Source organism: Carassius carassius, chromosome 48 (assembly GCF_963082965.1).
Source record: "Carassius carassius chromosome 48, fCarCar2.1, whole genome shotgun sequence".
In the NCBI taxonomy this organism is placed as follows: Eukaryota; Metazoa; Chordata; class Actinopteri; order Cypriniformes; family Cyprinidae; genus Carassius; species Carassius carassius.
Genome location: NC_081802.1, coordinates 13232002 through 13253925, shown reverse-complemented (window position 1 = coordinate 13253925; position 21924 = coordinate 13232002). Strand labels below are relative to the sequence as shown.

The window sequence follows — 21924 nt, the reverse complement described above, 5'->3', positions numbered from 1 at the left end:
TGCACTGCACTGTTGCAGTAACAAATTGGGAGGAGCTATTAGACTCTGAATGTGAATGACACAATCTTATATAATTCATACACTGGTTGAGTGCATAGTGCATCAGTGTATAGTGCATCATTTGGGCCACAATAGGATTTTGGATACAATTGGGATGCAGCTTAAGGTATCATCCATTAGCCCTATTCGCACAGGATTGATATTATCTGGTGACCTTGTGTGATTTTGAAATTTAGGTAATACTAAAACCATGCGAATAGGGTTATTGCAAACAACTTAGAAACACTCTACTTATGTGAATGGTGCTCAGATTTTCTTGGGAAAATATAAAATCCACTTTTAACATAATTTTGTTGATAATAGTTGGAATAAGAGCTCTTTCTAATGCTGAAAGCCTGAATTTGTTTGATATTTGTCAGATATCTGGCCATCTGTTTGTGTTTATAAAGCAAATATTACACAAGGGTTTCTCAAAGTTTGGAGATGACAGTGTTGTGGGTTAGTGGGAGGGATATTTGGGGTATTTCAGCTCTCCTGCTGTTGTCTCTGACATACTGTGAGAGTTTAGTCCAGCAGGACGATGCTCTTTCCACTGCTGTTATGGACGGCATTGCTCTGTCACATCTCAGATGGCAAATGGAGTTCCTCTCTAAGAAGGTGCATTTAATATTTTATTAATTTGTTTAATAAATTTGTTTAATAATGTAGAAAAAGTTTACTTTTATTCTTGACATTGTTTTATAATGTGTTTATCTGGTCAAATGAACAGCAAGAGGGCAGTCTGCGGACCTGATATGCGAATAGTGTATTAGCATAGAAATATATATATGTATAGTGTTGTGTATTTTGTGCTTCTAAAAGAATTTTGTGGATTTTTTTTATGGAAATAGTTGTTCATGCTGGGTTCATCTGTAACTGAGTTTGTTATCTGTGTTTACAGTGATCTGGTCATCGACCATTCTCCTACGTAAGTACACAACGGTCCTCTGTCCTAGGCCATCACGGTTAACACACAGATGTGAGGGGTTGGGACGGATGGGGTTGAGGCAGATTTTGTTTACCACAATACTTTTTTGGTAAATATGAAATTATGATTACATTATAGTTGGTGCAATTTGGTAATATTCTTAACCCCAGATTGGCATCCATTTAAATTTTCGGTAGGGCGAGACCAAAGCACAGTTTTTTGTTTGGATGTGTTAATGTTGAAGGGCCACAAAAAAATGTAACTACGGTTTTCCGTTAAACCTACAGATAGAAACACAGTCCTTGCTGCTGATATTTTTCATCCTCCGTGTAAAAAAATTAATTTGCCATTTAGTCAATTTTATCGATTACTGTCACAAGTTGTGTTGTAAAGCAAGGCAAAGTACAACTTCAGGGAAAGTCCAAAGCTCTGTTTAACTACAGACTTCAAACTTATAACAATGACCAACCGACGAGTGATAGCTCATAGGAGCGACTTAAATACAAAGACAGATCTGGATAATTAACTAAACACAGGTGATCGAGGTAAACTTATTAGGTTAAACAAGACCAGGAACATGACCAAATAAGGGCACACAGGAACTAAAACAAAAACAGAAGACAGCAAAAAACTGAAAAAAGTGTCCATGGCAACTAAAAGTGTGACAATTACGTATAATCTGTGATTTCGGAGGAAAATTTTGATGAACAATCTTGTATAGTGTTTAGTCAGTTTAAACCTCGTTTTTAAAAAGTTTTTAAGTTTTTAAATACACAGAAGTTAATAAATCAAGCTCAAGGAAAACAAAGGAAAATATTTTCAGTCAAATGTGTTAACTTAACAAACTTTATAAAACTCTTTATAAAATATAGAAAATCATTAAAAAAATATTGGAATATCCTCTTGATTAATGCCTCACTAGGTGATATTTTTTAAAAAGATTTTCCTTTGTTTATTTATGACATTTTTATAAAATCATTAATTACCTGTTCCACATCAGATGTGATTTAAATGCTAAAAATGTTGTGTCCACTTGTACACATCTGAAAAACTAGTCACCCGTAAAAAATAAAATAAAAAATTCAGTGAACATAAATCTGCTATCAGAAGATTTGATGTGCATTCACAAATTGCAAGACATTTTCATAAATATAATTATGATATTAAGGATTTAAATTGTACAGGTATCAAAAAAGTAATAATTTCAAGAGAGGTGGTAACAGAGGAAAAACTTTTACAAGTAACGTGAGTTACATAATCAGATTACTTTTTTCAAGTAACTAGTAAAGTAACAGATTACTTTTTAATTTACACGAAAATATTTTTTTTTAAAACAAGTAACGCTAGTTTTTTTAGCAACATCATATGACCCCTTTAACACTTAATCTTGACACACAGTCATGAGGGCTTTCTTGTCACGTGACAGCAAAATGACCCACTACAAGTTGGTTACACAGATTTAAAACTGATTTATTCATTTAGTTTTTTATTTATTTAAATCTCTTATTATTATTAATAATAAAGAATTTAAGGTTCCCAGTGGCTTTTTTTTCTAGTTTATAAACTCTAGACACTCTAGAATACTTTTTGTTTGTTTTTGTTTTTTTTAGGTTAGACCACCTTAACATTTTTGATTTTGCTAACAACAAAAACAGAATAATTGAAAATTATTTTTAATGTGGGTACTGAAAATGTGTGTTATAGAATATGCATGTTCTGGTTTAGGTTTTCTGTTTTAGCTCCAGCAAGGATAAGACCTGGAACAAAACAAGGAATCCTTCTGGAAGGTCACAAACTGTCCCAGGCAGTAGAAGTCTCCATCACGATCCATGATTATCCAGCCTCCCAAACTTCCTTAATGACGGGCTCTGTTATCCTCAATTCAGACAACAACTACAGCGCCCTCAAAACCATCGAGGTAAAGTTATCTATGAATGTGTCTGTTCCAGTTCAGAGTAAAGAGTTACATTTGTTTGAAATGGTGCATGCTGAACATAATAAACAAATGAAATGTTGTCTTATTTAGATTGATCCCAATTTGCTTCAATCAGATGGAAAGAAGAAATATGTGAAGCTAGTTGCTAAGTTTGGTAGTTACCACCATGCAGAAAGAGTATTAATGGTCTCATTTCGCTCTGGATACATCTTCATTCAGACTGATAAACCGGTTTACAACCCTGGAGACACAGGTCAGCTTTCACAAGTTTGAGCACTTACCACACTTACTGCTCATTTATAATTAATTTTGTTCTTTTTTTCTTGATCACTGTATTTTTCAGTGCGTTGCAGAGCTTTTGTGTCTGATGCTGAATTCCATGCTGCTGAGAGGACAATTTCTCTGGAGATTCAGGTGACTGTTACTGTATTTGCAAAAAAAAACTTTATTTTTCTGGAAGAATGCTTTACATTAAAGTTTGTACACATTTCAGAATCCAGACGGTATTGCAGTATATGGTATGTCCAGAGCCAAAGCAATCGACGGGATACTTTCTAACACCTACCCCCTCTCATCTGTAGTCAAGTATACACACAGAACAGAAATGTTAAATTATTAAACCAGAAAGTGATTAAAGTTTGTGCAACAAACTTTGAAGTTGGCTTGAGAAAGTCTAGCCTGAAAGTTTGAAGTAGTTGTAAAAACTTAAAAGTTTAGATGGATAGATTAGATAGATGTTGATAGCAAAGTTGCTAATGTTTTTAGCATGACTGACATGTTTCTAGCATGATTCTGTCACGTTCGGTGATACAGGAAACACAGGAGAGATCCAAGTGCAGGTAAGAGGTTTATTGAGGGGCAATCCAAAAGGGTAAACAGTCCAGGCAGGGTCAAAACCAGAATATCCAATAAACATGAAAACAAAACAAGAACACACAGCAAGAGCAGACTATGAAAAGTATCACACATAAGACAAGGACTCCGTGACACAGACTCAGACAGACCGGGTATAAATACACAGAAGGATGATGAGGGAACTGGAGACAGGTGGGGAACAATCAATTAACTCAAACAAGGAGGAAGGAGACCAAATAAGGGAACAGGAAGTGATAAGGTGACAGACACCGTGGAAAAGGAGGACACCTAGTGGAAACCCAGGGAACACAACCCAGACACTGTGACAGTTTCACATGTTGGCAGTATATTTCTAGCATGATTAGCATGTTGTTAACATGTTTCTAGTGTGATTTACACGTGGTTAGCATTGTTAGCATGTTTCTAGCATAATTAACATGTCACTGGGATGATTACTTTGTTAACATGATTAGCATGTTGCTAACATGTCTTTTAATATGATAAGCATGTTTTAGCATGTTGCTAACATGTTTCTTACATGATAAGCATGTTGTCAGTATGTTTGTAACATGATTAGTATGTTGTTGGCATGATTAGCACATTGCTAAACTGTTTTTATGATGATATGTTTTCTATGATATTCATTAAACTTTGTCAGTAACAGACAGCTTAAACATTCTAAGTCTAATTGTACAAAAGTTTTGACACCCTTTTTGATAATCTGTTTAATGAAAACCATTTGTAGGATCAGTTGGAAAAGATACAGCAACCCGAATCAGAACAGTCTGAAGGTCTGTCCTGAATTTGTTGGTTGTAGCTTGGAAACTCTGCGAGGAGATACAGTCCAAATTTTGTTTCTGAAGAATAATCTTAAATAGCATTTCAGTAGGTTGGCTTTCTCAAGCCAGCTTAATAATAATGAACTGACAAAAATGTATACTGATTTACTGTATACTTTAGATATATGGCTGCTGACTAAGCATCTTTTTGATTTGCTAGAGAGGGCAAGTGGAAAGTGGTTGCAAAGTTTGATCAGGGAAAAGAAAACATTTTCAGCCGAGAGTTTGAAGTCAAGAAATATGGTAAGCCCTTCATATTACATTCAGAATCTGCTTGATGTTTCTCTGTCAGTGGGTTAACAACATTTCTTCTTTCTCCCAAGTGCTCCCGGCATTTAATGTCACTTTGTCTCCAAAGACATCCCACCTCAGACTAGATGCAGAAAAGCTGGAGGTAGAAATAACAGCCAGGTGTGTGAATCAAACTCTGATGATCTCAAAGTATTTGGACATTTAAGTAACATTTACAATTTGCATGGATAAAAAAAAAAAAAAAAAAAAAAAATATATATATATATATATATATATATATATATATATACATAATTGATTTTCCATTTTCTTTATTTTTAAAAGGGAATTAGTGAGATTTTATGAATCTCAAAAAATCTCTTTTATAAATGAGAGTAAAAACATTTGTGATGTTACAAGATTTCTATTTCAAATAAATGCTGTTCTTTTGTACTTCCTATTTATTAAAGAATCTTGAAAATTAAGGATTTCGCAAAAGTATTTAACAGCTTTGAAAATATAATAATAGATGTTTCTTGAGCATCAGAACAGCATAATAGAATGATTTCTGAAGGATTATGTGGCACTGAAGACAACCTTACAGGAATAAATGACACTTTAAATTGTAATAATATTAGGCAATATTACTTTTTTTACTGTATTTTTGAATGTGAGTGTATTGACTTCTTACACCTGTGTTATGTAAATTGTCAAATATTTTGAGCTTGCTGCCATATGTGTTTTTCTTCCAGGTATCTTTATGGTGAACCAGTGAAAGGTGTTGCATATGTGCTGTTTGGTATTGAAATTGATGGTGAAAAGAAGAGACTCACATCTATGAAGCAACTAAATGATGTAAGTGGTCTAACAAGGAAGAAACCTTTAGTTTAAGAACCTTAAATCAGTTTTATAGCATAAGACTCTTGTTACTCCATGTGTTATTTTGCAGCTGAATGGAGGAAATGTTAGTTTGACTATGGAAGAGATAAAGAGAGCCTATCCAGACACAAACAGCCTACTGGGGTCTTCGGTGTACGTCAAAGCATCAGTATTGACCAGCTCAGGTGGGAATATCATTAAAAACCAATCACAATCCAGGGGCAACTGCAAAGGAACCCCTTGGAACCCCGTCCAAACTCTTTAGAATTATTATTGTGAGTTCTTGTTTTTAAAAAAAATAAATAAATAAATAAAAAACCTGTCTCCCTTCTTCTCCTCAGGTAGCGACCTTGTGGAAGCAGAGAAATCTGGTATTAAAATAGTAATGTCACCCTACGTGCTCTCCATCAGGGACACACCAAAGTATTTCAAACCTGGCCTGCCGTTAAGCATGACGGTAATTTGAGTTTCTGTTGCCACAGTTACTGCTTGGAAAGGTAGTTCACCCTTCATATCATTTCAAACAGGAATGGAGAAATGCAGCAAAAATTCCTAGCTGCTCTTTTCCATAAAATGAAAGTGAATGGTGAACACAGGCTGTCAAACCAATATTTGATAGCTTTTGAAGCCATAAAAGGGTTTTGTGTGACATCAATTAAGGTCATTTACTAAACAAATATGGCAAAAAGAATAAAAAAAAAAAAAAAAAGATATACGTGCGTGTGTGTGTGTATATATATATATATATATATATATATATATATATATATATATATGTATGTGTGTGTGTGTGTGTGTGTGTGTCAACAATGCAATCATGAAATTGGACTAGATTATATATATCGAATCCGGTTTCATGATTTTATTGTTGATATTAGCTCCTGATGTTAGCATTATTCTATTAGTGCATATGTTTTGTTTTTTAGGTTACTGTGAGTGACCACGATGGATCTCCAGCCCGTAATATTCCTGTTAAAATCAAATTTTTTGAAAGCCCAATCACCGCACACAGCGGCACCATCAAAGTCTCCGTCAACATGCCTGAAATGTCTAGCTCACAGATACTCAAAGTAAGTCCCTACCAGAAACATAAATAGAAACAATACAAATTTTTTTAGAACTGTCAGCAGAATTGATATTGATGTATAGGTGGAGACAGCAGATCCTTCACTGAAACCAGAACAGCAGGCCATTCAAGAGATGAGTTTGGAGCCATATGCCTCTTTTAATCACTACATGAACTACTTGCACATCTCAGTGGGCGGCAGTCGAGTCGTGGTGGGTGACACACTCAACATCCAAGCTCACATCAAATCTACTTCATCACAACAAAAAAAACTTGTGGAGCACCTAACATATGCCGTAAGTTTGTGACTGGGGACATTTTGGGAAAGACAATTAATGGAATCTCAGTATTACTAACACTTATCATGGTTCCTGTAGGTCTTAAATAAGGGAAATATAATCCAAGCTGTTAGGATGAATGTCAGAGACCTGGATGTCATAAACATTCCTCTGCTAGTAACCTCAGAAATGCTACCTGCATTTCGCTTTGTGGCCTACTACATTTTGCCATGGCAGTACAGGGCAGAAGTGGTGGCAGACTCTGTGTTTGTGGATGTGGAGGACCGGTGTGTAGGTTCGGTGAGTTCGTGTGACATCCATGACCAATTATTAACATCATAAAGATGCACATTCTAGAGCACTTTATGGTACGTTTTGGGGTCAAACATTGAAAAATACTACTTTCATTAGTTATATAGTATATATATATATATATATATATATATATATATATATATATATATATTATTCTCGCACCACGAGCGTCTAATCTTGGCCTAATACAATATAAATGGCCATTTTGAATGGTCAAAAACATACCTTTTTCATTTGTTTTCCCAGTTTATGTTTTTGATGAGAAAATGTTAAGATTTTAAGAAAAATTATTTCATCTCATCTCCTCCAAGCTATTTCTCCTTCAGTTATACATGTTCTTACTCACACATCCCTTGTTACTGGTGTTTTTTTCTCTCAGCGTAATAATTATATGGGCTCAGATAACCCTGCTACTTAAAGTGCCCCTATTATGGATTTTTGAAAATTACCTTTCATGCAGTGTGTAAAACAGCTCTAAGTGAATGAAAACATCCTGCAAAGTTTTAAATCTGAAAGTGCACCGTGTATAAAGTTATTGTCTTTCAAAAGAAAGAGTCGACTCTGAATCATTGAAATAATATGAAAATCATCGTTTTTAAAATGAAATCCCAAGCTGTTTCATGTTGAAAACAACATGAAACATTAGCATATTGCCCATTCACTTGTTTCGCGTTCGTCTGAATGAAAATGTTAATTAATTCTTTGCCACTAGGTGCGGCTTTTTGAGCGGTAAAAATTGTGGTTTCCCTGGTAATGCTGTACACAAAACAGCACTGCGCTCACAAACGCTGCTTTATCAGGCATTACAGGGATGATGAAATGAAAACGAGACCAATTGGACCAATCAACGCAGATTAACGTTACACAAAGGAAGGGTTTAGAAAAATGAATCATTGAGCGAATAGTTTGGGAGTCATTGAGCAAGTAAGGTAAAAATAAATTATAAGTGTGACGATCGGGACACAGGAGACGAGAGATCCAAGAGCAGTGTGTGTTTATTGGGTAATCCAAAAATCTGAATCCAAACAAGCAGGGGGTCATAACCAAAAATCAGTCCAGAAACAAACAAACAGGAAACAAGAAACTCGAAAACTAGAGGGAACGCAAGGAAACCAGGTGACGGAAAATAAGGACTCCAAACAGAATGAAAACAGACAGGTTTATATAGACAGGATAATGACGACGAAAGTGAAGACAGCTGAGTGCAATTAACAGGTGTGCAATTACCGTGATGAAGGGAAAAGGCTTGTGGGAAATGTAGTGCCTGCGGTGAGGTGCCTATGGGGAAGTGATACCACTAGTGGACACCCAGGAAAACACAGACCAGACACCGTGACAATAAGACAATGAAAGTGTTTTTTGACCTTGCATGCATGTCAACCTGTTGTTGGGGACTCCCAAAACCAAAATATGAACCTTTCATTACCACTAATAGGGGCACTTTAAGAAACCTACTCTTATCCCAGCACTTTAAGAAAACTACAGACTGGTATCCCTTTTTCCTTTCATTGCAAAAACACTTGAAAGAGTTGTATTCAACCAAGTCTCAGCCTTTCTCACACAGAACAAACCCTCTGGACAGCAACCAGTGTGGCTTCAGAAAAGGACATTCGACCAAGACTGCCCTGCTCTTGGTTGCTAAAGCCTTAAGACTGGCAAGAGTGGTTACCAGATATTTATCTTGCTGGATCTGTCTGCTGGTTTTGACATGGTTTACCATCCAATCCTTTTGTGAACTCTCATGGCAAAGGATCATCTCAGTTACCGCACGCCTGTGGTTTGAGTCTTATCTTGGAGGGATGAGGTGTCCAAGTCACAACATCCAGCTCCTGGGGTGCCTCATGGCTCAGCTCTTGGACCACTTCTCTTCTCTGTCTACATGGCACCACTAGATTCTGTCATTCAGAAACATTGCTTTTCTTATCACTGCTAGGCTGATGACACTCAACTCAACCATCCTGATGATGCGACAATAGCTGTTTGAATCTTAGCATGTCTAACAGATATTTCTTGCTGGATGAAGAACCATCATCTTCAGCTCAATGTTGCCAAGACAGAACTGTTTGTACTTTCAGGCAACTCAACACCTCATCAAAATTTATCCATCCAGCTAGGCACATAAACATAACACCTTCCAGGGCTGCATTTCCCAAAAGCATCATAAGCCTACAGTATTAAGAAGAAATCCCACAACTCCTTGTTCAAGCTCTTGTTCTGTCCAGGCTGGACTATTGCAATGCTTTATTGGCAGGACTTCCAGCCAGTTCTTTAACCATCTTCAAGAAAAGGCTAAAGACACATCTCTTCCATTTACACTTGACCCTCTAACTCTAGAACTCTCTCTTCTATTTCTATTCTCTCTACTTGTTTTCTTTTTAATTATTATGAAATTTTTTTTTAAATTATTTTTATTTATCATAAAAAAACTTGTCACATATATTGTTACTATTTTGTTCATTTGATTTCTTCTATTGTTGTTATTTGTTAGTTATTTCAGATAAAAGTGTCTGCTAAATATTTTCAATATATTACCATTCAGTTTTTAAATAATAATAATAATAAAAAAATTATTCAGCAGGGTTGCATTAATTTGATAATAAAACTTATAGCATGCTGTAAATCAAACTTTCTAATTATTAGAAATCCGGAAAAAAGTTTCCCAAAAAGTCAAGCAGGACACCTGTTATCAATTTTGAATCTGAAAATTCAGCCATTCCATCACAGGAATAAATTATATTTTAAAATGTATTACAAAACTAAACAACTGTTTGAAGGTGTAATGATATTCCACAATATTATTGTATTAAATGGTAAGCATAAGAGGCTTCTTGTGACCACAAATTTCTGATTGGAGATGTATATAAATTGTTAAATAAATAAAAATACAATACAATTATTTAAATATTTAAAAGAAAAATGTCATAGTAGCAATAATATTAATTTAAGACTTATGATCCAAATATTTATTATATTTCTTTCAAAACATATCATAGATGTGTCTCAGTGAAACATGTTATTCAACTGTGTAAGTAATTCTGCTTCTGGCATTTAAACCACTTTTTCAAAAATCACCAAAAAAGGCCAAATCAGTTTAATGCCATAACTATTGCTTGCATCTCTATTTATTTCTATTTTCATATGTATGCAAAATTTTATTTTACTGTGTTTGTGATTGAATTAGCTTAGTGTTGGTCCAGTGGAGAGAGAAAAACTCAGTTCATACTCACCAGGCAGCAGCATTACACTTGAAGTAAAAGGAGACCCGGGGGCAAAGGTCAGCCTGGTTGCTGTGGATAATGCCATCTTTCTGTTGAGTAAAAACCGTCTAACGCAGAAGAAGGTAAGTAATGATATAGTTTTCACTCCTGAATCTTCTCCAGAGCCTCGTGGATACTCATGTCTCTTTGGTTCAGGTGTGGGAGGTGGTGAGTCAGGGAGATATGGGCTGCACCGCAGGAGGAGGCGGAAATAATATGGCTGTTTTCAGTGACGCAGGACTGATGTTTCATTCCAGCACAGGGGGATACACAGACTACAAAAAAGGTCTTCACACACATACACAAAATTAACATTTAATATATTTCTTCTAGAAAAATTGTAATTACTATGAAGCTTATCTCTCAATTCTTTTTTTCCCCTCAGAATTCTGACTTCACAATTACAAGTTTATATCTCATAATTCAGACTTTTCTTCTCAGAATGCTGCAATTATATATCACAATGCTGTGTTTCTTAATTCAGAAATGTGAGAAAAATGGCAGTTACCTTTTTTAATTATTTATCCTGTGGCAGAAACAAGCTTCCATACATTACACTACCGCTCAAAAGTTTGGGGTCAGTATAATTCATAAAATGTTTTTGTGATTGTATTACAAAAATACAGTAAACAGTAATATTGTGAAAAATTATTTTAAAATGTAACTTATTCCAGTAATGGCAAAGCTGAATTTTCAGCATCATTACTCCAGTCTTCAGTGTCACATGACCCTTCAGAAATCATTCTAAGATGCTGATTTACTGCTCAAGAATTTTCTTATTATTATTAATCTCAAAAACTGTTGTGCAGCTAAACATTTTTGTGGAAACCATGATTCATTTTCCTTTGTATGGTTTATTTGAAGTGGAAATCTTTTGTAACCTTATATACATCTTTACTGTCACTTTTGATTAATTGGATTATCAATTTAATGCAACTAAAAGCATACTGACCCCAAACTATTGAAAAGTAGTTTATATAAAACAAATCAAAGGCTTCAAAGCTAATGAGGATAGCAGCAACACAAATGGCATGAGTTTTTGGTGATACAAATATATCATAAAAAATTCAGAAGGAATATATTTCTTTGGCGGTATGCTGGCATAGGTTGCACATGATGTTAGTTAATAGATTGGTTAATGTTAACTGTTAGCCATATAGCTTTAGGCTTCAGTTGCTATACAGCCAATCATTTGCCAATAGTTAACAAATCAATTTATTGTTGGTTAAGGTTAATGTATTGTGATGACAATCACAACTTGACCTTCAGCATCCACAATCCATTCACCATCTTGGTTTCAAACTAGATGATTAATGGAACAAAATGTTTATCCTATCCATTGCATTTGAGGCTATAAACTTGCAGTCAGTCTACTTGGAAATGCCCCGTTTTGCCAATCTAATGAACTACCAATGGACAAAATCAAGACTCACCTTACATTTGTCACAAATAAAACACAAAATAGAAGTCAAATGGTTTATGAATGCAAATATTGGTTTAGAAACATGGTTTCAAAAAAGGGGGTTTCACAGTGATGCTATAGAAGAACAATTTTTGGTTCCACTAAGAACATTTCAATAAAGAGATCAATTCCTAAAAGATCCACTTTTTCTTATTGAGAAGATCCTTTTAAAATCTAAAGAACCTTTATCAACTATAAAGAACCTTTTGTGCAATGGAAAGATTCTATGGATGTTAAAGGTTCTTCATGGAAACCACCAATGCCAATAGAGAATCTTTCATTTCAAGAGTGTATTTTCATTGGTTTATTTGGATTAGATTGCTCCAGTAGATCTAGAAGACGACGTTCTGCTGCCAAACTGCAGCTCAAAGAGCAACTGGGTGAGTCTGTCATTATTACATCAGAAATCCTTGAAAAGTTTGGTATGTTACAGTTTGTCAGAGAAGTGGAGATATATAAAGTGTTAGCAAAAGTGCTAGCTAAATGTAAGCTAATGTGCTAAGTCATCCTAAACACTTTCTTTTCTCTCAGAGAAGGTATATACGGAAGAGCTCCTGCAGAGATGTTGTGTGGATGGCATGAGGGAGATTCCCATGCCATATTCCTGCTACCGTCGCTCCCTCTACATCACCGAGGACTGGAGCTGCGTGTTGGCTTTCCTTCGCTGTTGCGCGGAGTACAGAGGGGAGGAGCTTGGTGTTGTTACCAGGCCTCCGCCAACCACCCCTCCACCAACCACCACGGACTACAGGTTTCACACAGTATATTTAGAGGATCATGTTTTTTTTCATGTTCATTCCATGCCAAAGCTTTTTAGTCTTCCTGGGCGTATGGGATCTCCCATGCTTGAAGCGCGAGAGGACATTTATGATGAACACATCGTAGAAGAAGAAGAAGAGGAGGAGGTGCAAAAGTTCGAGGAAGACGATTTAGATGATTTAGAGGACATTTACGTGCGTAGCAAGTTCTTTGAGTCATGGCTGTGGACTGACATTAGATTACCCAGCGTTCCCAAGTCTAATGGGTAGGAGTTTGGCCTTTGACTCCGTATAGACATTTCCATTTCATCATGTTCACTGATGGAAGTGTCTTTCCGTGTGTATATTGCAGGTTGGCTGTGCTTCCAGTGAACACCGTTCTTCCTGACAGCATCACTCAGTGGGGGTTTCTAGCCATCAGTGCTTCACCTCAGACAGGTAAACCGCTCTGTCCAGTTGTCTGTGTGGCAGAGCTTCTTCAAAGCCACAGATAGCAGAATCTAAAACTATTGCACTCTTTTTCTAGTGCAGCCAAACAATAAATCACAACTGCTTTTATACACGTTCTATAAGCTAGAATAGAATACAGTTGTTTTCTTACAACCGACAAGTGTTTTAATGTGTTTTAAGTGTCAAATAACTCAATATGCAGAATTAACGTTAAATGGTTTTAATGGTCACAATGACAACTAAATAATTACAATCAAAAGAAGTGAATTGCAAATGAATTAAGAGTATTTAAATAATTATTTAACTTTCAAAAGCACATGTTGAGCATTTTCGCATATGACCTACAAATATATAAAATTAAATTATATATTAATGCAACATTTCATGAATCATGTAGATTTTATTAATAATGATTTAGCTTAAGCTTGCTTTCAAGCATTTCTGCATATGAATTATGAATATTTTGATATTAGGTATATAGCTTTGAATGCTACATGTCAAGCATTTCTTCATATGAATTATGAATATTTTGGTAACAGTTTTTGAACTTTTAATACAAAATGTGACGTACATATACATTTTTTTGTTATTAAATATTTAATGTTACATTTTATTGTTATTAATTTGCTTTTAATACATTTCAAGCATGTCTGCATATGGCTTACTGTATTAATATTTTAGTAATAATTATTTAGCTTTTAATACAATATGTTGTTTATCTGCATATGAATTGCAAATTATTTTATTAATAGGTATTTAGCTTTTAATGCAACATTTTGAATATATCTGAATATGAATTACAAATATTTGATTAATAGTTATTTAGCTTTTAATGCTGCATGTCAAGCATTTCGGCATATGAATTAAAATATTTATATTAATAGTTACTAGTGTTTAATAAGTGTTTAAAAAAATATGAACAACACCACTGACAAGAAAAAGAAATAAAAAGTTATGCATTTGGCTGAATAACTTTAATAGCTTTAAAAAAAAACTATAAAAAAGGAATGGTCAAAATGATTGTCTGAGTATGAGATTATTCCTGATTTGTGCCCGTCTTACAGGTTTCTGTGTAGCTGAGCCGTATAACGTCCGGTCGTCAAAGCCGTTCTTCATAGACCTGCGGCTGCCTCACTCAGTGTCCAGAAATGAACATGTGGAAATCAAAGCTGTGGTGCACAACTACAGGAACTCCAAACTGGAGGTCAGTTTCACACCACCGCAAAACAATAACCACTTGCCCTCTTCAGTTTATCTGTGTCCCGACCTGAACACTGTGTCTGTTTGCAGGTCATGGTGATCCTGGATAAGACAGAGGACATGTGTAGCGTGGCATTTAGCGGACAGCACAGACAGCAGGTCTCGGTACCGGCCAGCTCCTCCAAGCTGATTTCATACACCATCATCCCTCTTAAAACAGGAGAGCTCCCCTTGCAGGTCACTGCCGTCGCCGCCTCCGTCATGGGACAGGATGCAGTGAGGAAGAATCTGCGTGTGGTAGTAAGTGAGCTCCTAAAACCTGCTCTGTCTTGGACCTCAAACATAATAATGAAAATATAGTATTTTGTTGTGTGTTTTTTTTTAAATGTTGGTGCAATAACTGTGGAATATGATGTTATATCTTGCGTTTTAGGTCGAAGGCATCCAGACAATTAAAGTGAGAAGCTTTGTGCTGAACCCCTCTGAGAAAGGAGACAGCGGTAAGACTGGCTGTAAATAATATGCAAATAAAAAAAGTCTTGCCTTTGTAATATCGCACTTTATACATGTTTTACATTTTAACAGTTACATACAGTAACCGTTTAAACAGTATAATATATATAGAACTGTTTGTGTGTGTGTGTTTATAGATTGTCTATATATTTGTTGTTGTTAAGTGAATAAACATTTCCTTCATCTCAGCTGGTAGACAGCAGATAGAAGTGGAGAAGATGCAGTTGGACGCCGTTGTGCCGAAATCTCTGCCGGAGACATTTGTTAACGTCAGAGGTTTGACATTTTATTAAGCAATATTCATAATATTATAGTAACTGAGTATTAACTCTCAACTGCATTACGGATATTTGATGTCAGCTGTCAAGTGTTTCCCAGTTTTGCTTTTTCAGGAAGTTTTTTTTATTTTTATATAATTTCCCCAGGTGATTTGCTGGCAGACAGCATTGATAACTCCATTAAGGAGGACTCTCTGGCAGCGTTGATCCGGATGCCCGGCGGCTGTGTGGAGCAGAACCTGGCTAGAATCACGCTGCCGCTCATTGCCGCCCATTACCTGGACCGCAGTGGAAACTGGGACGCAGTGGGAATAGATCGCAGAGAAGAGGCCATCAAATACATCCAAAAAGGTGCAATGAGACTTAAACAGGGATGAACATCGCCATTCCTTTAGATATTGAAACAATAATATTTGTAACTTTTTTCATACTCAGGGTATGAAAATCAACTTAATTACCGGAAAAGGGATGATTCATATCCTCCCTATTCTAAAGAAGGCACCAGCACATGGTATTAACGCCAGCACGTTACTTATTACAGCTTCACGTTGAACATTTCCCAGTAGAGTTCATGTGTCTTTATGTTCTGTCCATCTCAGGATCACTGCATATGTGGTGAAGGTTTTCTCCATGGCAAAATCATTTATTAGCGTCGATGAGAAGCATCTGTGTGGCCCTCTGGTGTACCTGCTCAAGAACAAACAGCGTCCTGATGGATCCTTTCGGGAGGACAACCCTGTGTACGACACCAGTATGACGGTGAGACTTCATAACTATGTTTATATTAATTGGAGTAGTTCAATAATATACAATGGAAGGGAAATACTAGCATGCTGTGTTGTGATACAGGGAGGCCTGCAGGGCTCTGAATCCAGAGTGTCTCTGACCGCATTCGTGCTCATTGCTTTGGCAGAGGCACAAAATTCTGTTACCTGCCAAGAGCCAGACCTCGACATACAGGTAACTTCAGTCTTTAAAATTGCTAAAAATGTGTATTACACAACAAATGTATAGGACAATAGTTAGATTAAATAATTAGGACAATAAAAGAAAACAAAAGAATTATTACAATAGCTAAATTATATTGATATAAAATAAAGATAAACTAGATTATAAGGACAATAGCTAAATTAGAAAGCATACCCTGTTTACTTTAATTATTTTACAAAAGCGCAATGTTTTGTTGCTATAGTGAGTGCACACATATTAACATAGAGGCTTTACAGATTTGAAAGATGTATTACTCTTATTTGTATGACTAAAATGATGAAGTATTTTTAAGAGCAAGTGACCGCATTGGTGCCTCCATCTGTCCTGCAGTGGGCGCACTACTGTTCAGCTTTCACACTTCGCACAGAAACTTGAATAGCGTATATTTTTCTAGGTTAACATTAGATTGAGCGGTCATGTAAAGTTGCTACTACTTACATATTTTAGATGATAAGCCATTTAGGTCAATTAATGATAGTCAAGCATTTGGATGTACTGTATTACCACAAAATCTAGTTGTTAACAATTTGTTCATCACAGACTGTGTGACAACACAACTTCCTGTTTATTTTTTTTCCTGCAACTAAAAGCTTCTTTTCATTGACTAAAGGTTAGTCGACTATTAGGGGGCAGCCCTAAAATTAAGTAATTTGAGTAAAAGCTAAATTAAATAGAACATAGCTAAATTAAATTAAATTAGGACAATTAGCTAAATTGTGGTACTGATTTTATTTTCTCCATTTGATCGTTGCAGGACAAATCCAGAAAAGCAGCAGTGTATCTAAGAGAGCATTTCCCCCGACTGACGAGGCCATATACAGCTGCTATAGCATGCTACGCTTTAGCTGTATCCAACCACGGCTGCATAAAGAGCATGTTACTAAAATTAGCTTCGCCTGGTACTTAACCTTTAAAAAACAAACAAAATATCTCGCTTCGTATGGTCTTGTCTTTTTAATCTGCATTTTCTGTCAACAGATCGTACCCACTGGCCTGACTCTAGTAATTATTTCTTCAAACTGGAAGCTACTGGTTACGCATTGTTAGCGCTGATCAAAGGTGGTCACATGGAAGATGCAGCCGCCCCTTTTCAATGGCTGAACGAGAACCGTGGCATTGGGGGCGGATACGGCTCTACTCAGGTAAAAACCACAAGAAAAGCTTCACTAATTGTCTTCATTATAATCTGTATTTAAGGTACATTAATGACTGTTTCTCTCCCATCAGTCCACTATGGTGGTGCTCCAGGCCCTGTCTGATTACCTGGTGAAGAGGCCTCCTCCTGATGACCTCAATCTGTTGGTGCAGCTCAGTGTTCCTGGTCGTAGTGACGTACGCTGGACATTCAATCCAAAAATGGCATATCAGGCCCGATCTTCACGGGTGCGATCTTCCATCTTTCAAACTCTCTTTTGTTGACACTTATTGAGATATTATCAGAGTTGGGGTAAGATTACTTTTTCAAGTAATTAGTAAAGTAATGCATTACTTTTTAAATTACAAGAAAATACCCGAGTAACGCCAGTTACTCCATTTATTGACTGACAGTTCTCCTGTCCTCATGCTGAAAGGTTTATTTGAGCTGCGCCCTCTATTGGACAGACATACATTGACATTTTCTTTAGCATGAGGCCGATAGGGGTAACACAATGATCCGGCAAACTCAGACAGACTCGTCTACAAGATAACAGAAAGTATAAAAGAATAAAGAAAGGAAGTTTGGAGGAAAGTCACTTTCGTTATCTCTTCCAGGTTCCTCTTGACCAGAAATTCACAGTGGAGGCTTCTGGGAAGGGCAAGGGAGTTTTGGAGGTGCTACATTCCCAAATTTACAACAAAGTATTGAATTAGAATATAAAATCAAGACGTCATTTAATTACAAACCTTTCTCTGTCGCGTTTTATGAATCCCAGGTAGTGACAGTGTACCACCAGCTTCCAGATGTGTATGAGAACAGCACGTGTAATGGCTTTCAGATGGACGTCTCCATCGCTGAGACTAATGGTGAGCTCATGACTCAAAATATCTTAATTTTAATGGTAAAAGAAAATGGTTATACCCTAACTTAATACAGAAAAGGACCGTAACAGATATGCTGAGACATTTACATTTAAAATTGTTCAATGTACAGCTCTTAGAAGTGAAAAAGAACAGATCATCTGATAATAAAAGATCACTCTTCGATCCATTTTAGAAAAAACCCCACCAGATGTAGAAAAGTCATACAGACTCAATATCAATGTGAGGTGAGTGTTTCCGTATATGTAGACATCTTTTGTTTAGATAGCTAAATTAACTAGTTCTTTACCCATACTTCACTGCTTTGCACCCCTAAAGGGCACTTGAGGGGCGTCAAGTAAGGATGGTGATTCTTGACATCGGTCTGCCCACCGGCTTTGAGCCTGAAAATTCAGATTTAGAGATGGTAAGACCAAACTCATGACATAATGTAGCATTACGTTAGCAATAGCAGCTAATTCTGTTGCTAACTGTGTTGTAGCCTACCTAGACACCATTTTAAGGCATACATGTGTGCTCCAGACATGAATGGTCTAATTTTGGCCAAATTCAGCAGCACTGCATGCGTCTATCATGGAGAATTCCCATAATGCACTGCGGTTAGCTATTTCCAAAAAAAAGAAGTAAATGTTGATTACAAATATTCTAATGAATATCTATTTTAATACCAGATTTTTCTACCCAACATTTTTGTGTGTTTTGTATTTAATGCTAAGAATGTTGTGCTTTTAGCTTATCAACAAATTAACATCAAGCTCTACTGGAATCAATATTAACTGGGTCTATTTGTGTGGTGCACAGATTGCTAATTATAAAGAGCACTTAAAATCTGTCACCTTGACAGTTAGGATGCTAACTATGTAGGCAGCTACCTATGTAGACAGTAAGCAAGGCAACTCGTTAGGTTACAGAAGAGATAATGTCTAGTTTGATTTTCTAGCTCACAAATTCAGTGGATCGCTACATAAACAACTTCCAAGTGGTGGACAACCTGAGCGACAGAGGATCCCTCATAATTCACCTGTTTAAGGTAACCTAACAACCACCCTTATAGTTCATACTTGTATAGCATGATGTCAATGAAGGGATCATTGATCGTTTGTCTTTGTCTGAATGTCCCGGACAGGTGTCCAGTACTCAGACAGACACAATCTCGTTCAGACTGCATCAGAAATTTAAAGTGGGACTCCTTCAGCCTTCTACCGTCACAGTGTACCAGTACTACAACAAAGGTTCATACACACGTTTACTTAGCTATGTTTGCTAAAGTGCACTTCTAAACTAAACCCTTAAACATAATACTTTGGCATCACCTGCCATATCATAACCTGCTTGATTCTGTGAGGTCAAGACATTTTAAACATGCTTTATCTCAGGGGTTTCAAAGTTTTTTATGCTATGCACCTCTAAATATTATGATCTCCTTGCAAGGGACTCTGTAAAATATTTGTAAAATAAGAAATAATGAAATAGCACATTCTTGTAAAATGAACTCTAGTCATCATTGTTCTTTTTACAACGCCAAATGCTACTTAGTTGGTTTGCAGGGCTAATGGCGCTCTCTGTTGTTTCAGATAAACGCTGTAGCAGGTTCTACTCTCCTCCCGAAGACAAACAGCAGCTTGATCAGATCTGCAAAGACAGTGTGTGCCGCTGCTCACAGGGTCAGTTTAGCAGGACTACCTTTGTGTTTTCAGAGTCTTACATAACCAGTTATAAAACATTTATAAACCTTTCTTCAGGTGACTGTTGTGTAATGAAGCAAGACTCTGCATCTTTTAGTAAAGACCAGCGAAAGGCCGCAGTATGCGATGGATTACATCACGGTGAATGTTTTTTTTCTGTTAAACAAATGGTTTTTTTTGAGGAAAAAGCCATCATGTTATGAGTCACGTCATGATCTCTTCAGTAAATGTGTGTCTCTTCTTCAGCGTACAAGGTCAAACTGATCAGCGTCAGCCAGAGTCACTACGACCAGTATGAGATGGAGATTATGGAGGTCATGAAAGAGGGTACGTCTACTAGAGTCAGATTTCCTCTCATAAGCAGTTGTCTGGCTCATGATTCTCCATCTGTGCTTGTTTAGGAACTGAGGAAGGGCTAACTGAGCAGGAAAGGAGGACGTTCCTCTCTCATGCGAGCTGTAGGACAGGACTTGATTTGAGAGAGGGACAGGACTATCTGATCATTGGGCCCATCACTGATGTTTGGCATGCAGGGAGCACGTCCAAAAAGTGAGTAGTGTACTAGCGCTGGATATGAATCTGTTATGGTTTGTCTTTCATGATTTGGCGGTGTTTTCTCTCTCAGGTATGTGTATACGCTGGGTAAGGACACGTGGGTCGAGCGCTGGCCGTCCGAGTCTGAATGCGGGGCTGGATCCACACTGGAGGAGAAATGCGGCGCACTGAAGAGCTTCGAGAAGGCAATGACAGAAAGCGGCTGTCAGACTTGAGACAGATGTTGGCAAAACTGGATTTTGAGTCTGCGGCATTTTACGATGCATTAAAAAACTAACTAAAAAAATATGCTAACCATATGCTAGCCAGTTATTTACTGCTTCATGTGAAACAGAATGATTGTAATAACAAACTAATAACCTGAGCTCCTATTATACTGTATATCAAATATAAAAGTGTTACAAAACTGTGCTGTTATGTTGTATATTTTTTTACACTTTTGAATGAATTATCGTATATTTTTCAATTGAATTAGCTAAAAAGTATTATTCATTTATTAATATAATGTGAAGCAAAATGTCATTTAAAATCCAGCCATGGACAAAAATATTTCTCATGGCCATGAATTAAGAATTTGTTGATTGAATTGGTACAACATGACCATGAATTATTGGAAATACAACAACTAAACCAATTAAATTAACAAAGGCACAATTTAATGGAACTAACACAACAAAACACATTAATTGAAATACATTTAAACAAGGGAACAAATTAGTACAGCATGACCACATTTTAACAATTACAACAACAACAACAACAAATGGTGAACTTGGCAATGATTTAACGAAAACCGACAAAAGAAATTTGGCCAAATTTTAAAGAAATTAAAAATGAGGGAAAACCTTAGTACAATGTGGGCACGATTTAACAAGGGGACAACATACAAAAAAAAACAAAAACTAAAATAATAATTAGTACAATTTGGCTATGATTGAAATAACTAAAAACAAGGGAACAAAGTGGTACAACGTGGTTAGAATTGAACATAACTACATAAGGGAACAAATTATTACAACGTGGCCAATATTTAATGTTTGATATTAAATTGAGGGAGTGAATTGGTACAATGTGTCGACGATTTAAAATAAATAAATAAATAAATAAAAAGCCACCAGAGGGCGCAATTTTACAAGTATAAGCCGTGAGATCCTCCTTTCCGGTATATTGGTCAAAGAGTCAGACATCACTTTTCAAATGTATACAATCATACAAATAGTTTAAGGTGAAATTCATTTTCATTTTCAAAGCAGTGCTCACAGCTTCCTTACATGTTCACACACTCAACCCATAACAGAGTGTGTCAGTACAAGTGTGTGAAAGACCCTGAGAGTTTAACGTCTAGTCATAACAACACAGAGGAAGCAAGAAACAGTGCCCTGGGCCAGCTC

General features: G+C 36.4%; 1 protein-coding gene across 1 annotated transcript; it reads left to right on the top strand.

Moving 5' to 3' along the window:
* Window positions 1-483: 483 nt before the first annotated feature.
* On the top strand, window positions 484-20943 carry LOC132131395 (ophiophagus venom factor-like). The gene is made up of 41 exons (XM_059543408.1): window positions 484-632; window positions 941-967; window positions 2693-2885; window positions 2994-3156; window positions 3247-3317; window positions 3397-3488; window positions 4758-4840; window positions 4921-5008; window positions 5581-5683; window positions 5778-5892; window positions 6049-6164; window positions 6634-6777; window positions 6857-7069; window positions 7151-7351; window positions 10548-10706; window positions 10780-10909; window positions 12403-12465; window positions 12617-13109; window positions 13196-13281; window positions 14358-14497; window positions 14584-14793; window positions 14927-14993; window positions 15196-15282; window positions 15432-15635; window positions 15720-15795; window positions 15884-16043; window positions 16134-16244; window positions 17029-17173; window positions 17253-17416; window positions 17502-17657; window positions 18027-18086; window positions 18188-18278; window positions 18469-18520; window positions 18612-18699; window positions 19234-19323; window positions 19420-19525; window positions 19868-19957; window positions 20036-20119; window positions 20225-20305; window positions 20380-20527; window positions 20604-20943. Exons 1-41 carry the CDS (start codon window positions 484-486, stop codon window positions 20746-20748), a joined length of 5244 nt encoding a protein of 1747 aa, XP_059399391.1. The 3' UTR covers window positions 20749-20943.
* The last annotated feature ends 981 nt before the right edge of the window (window positions 20944-21924 follow it).

Bases quoted from the DNA above. Each gene is read 5' to 3' on its own strand.
- LOC132131395 (XM_059543408.1), top strand. From the start codon at position 484: ATGACAGTGTTGTGGGTTAGTGGGAGGGATATTTGGGGTATTTCAGCT. The intron at 7,070-7,150 runs GTAAGTTTGTGA...TGGTTCCTGTAG, and splicing joins TGGAGCACCTAACATATGCC to GTCTTAAATAAGGGAAATAT. The intron at 17,174-17,252 runs GTACTTAACCTT...TTCTGTCAACAG, and splicing joins ACTAAAATTAGCTTCGCCTG to ATCGTACCCACTGGCCTGAC.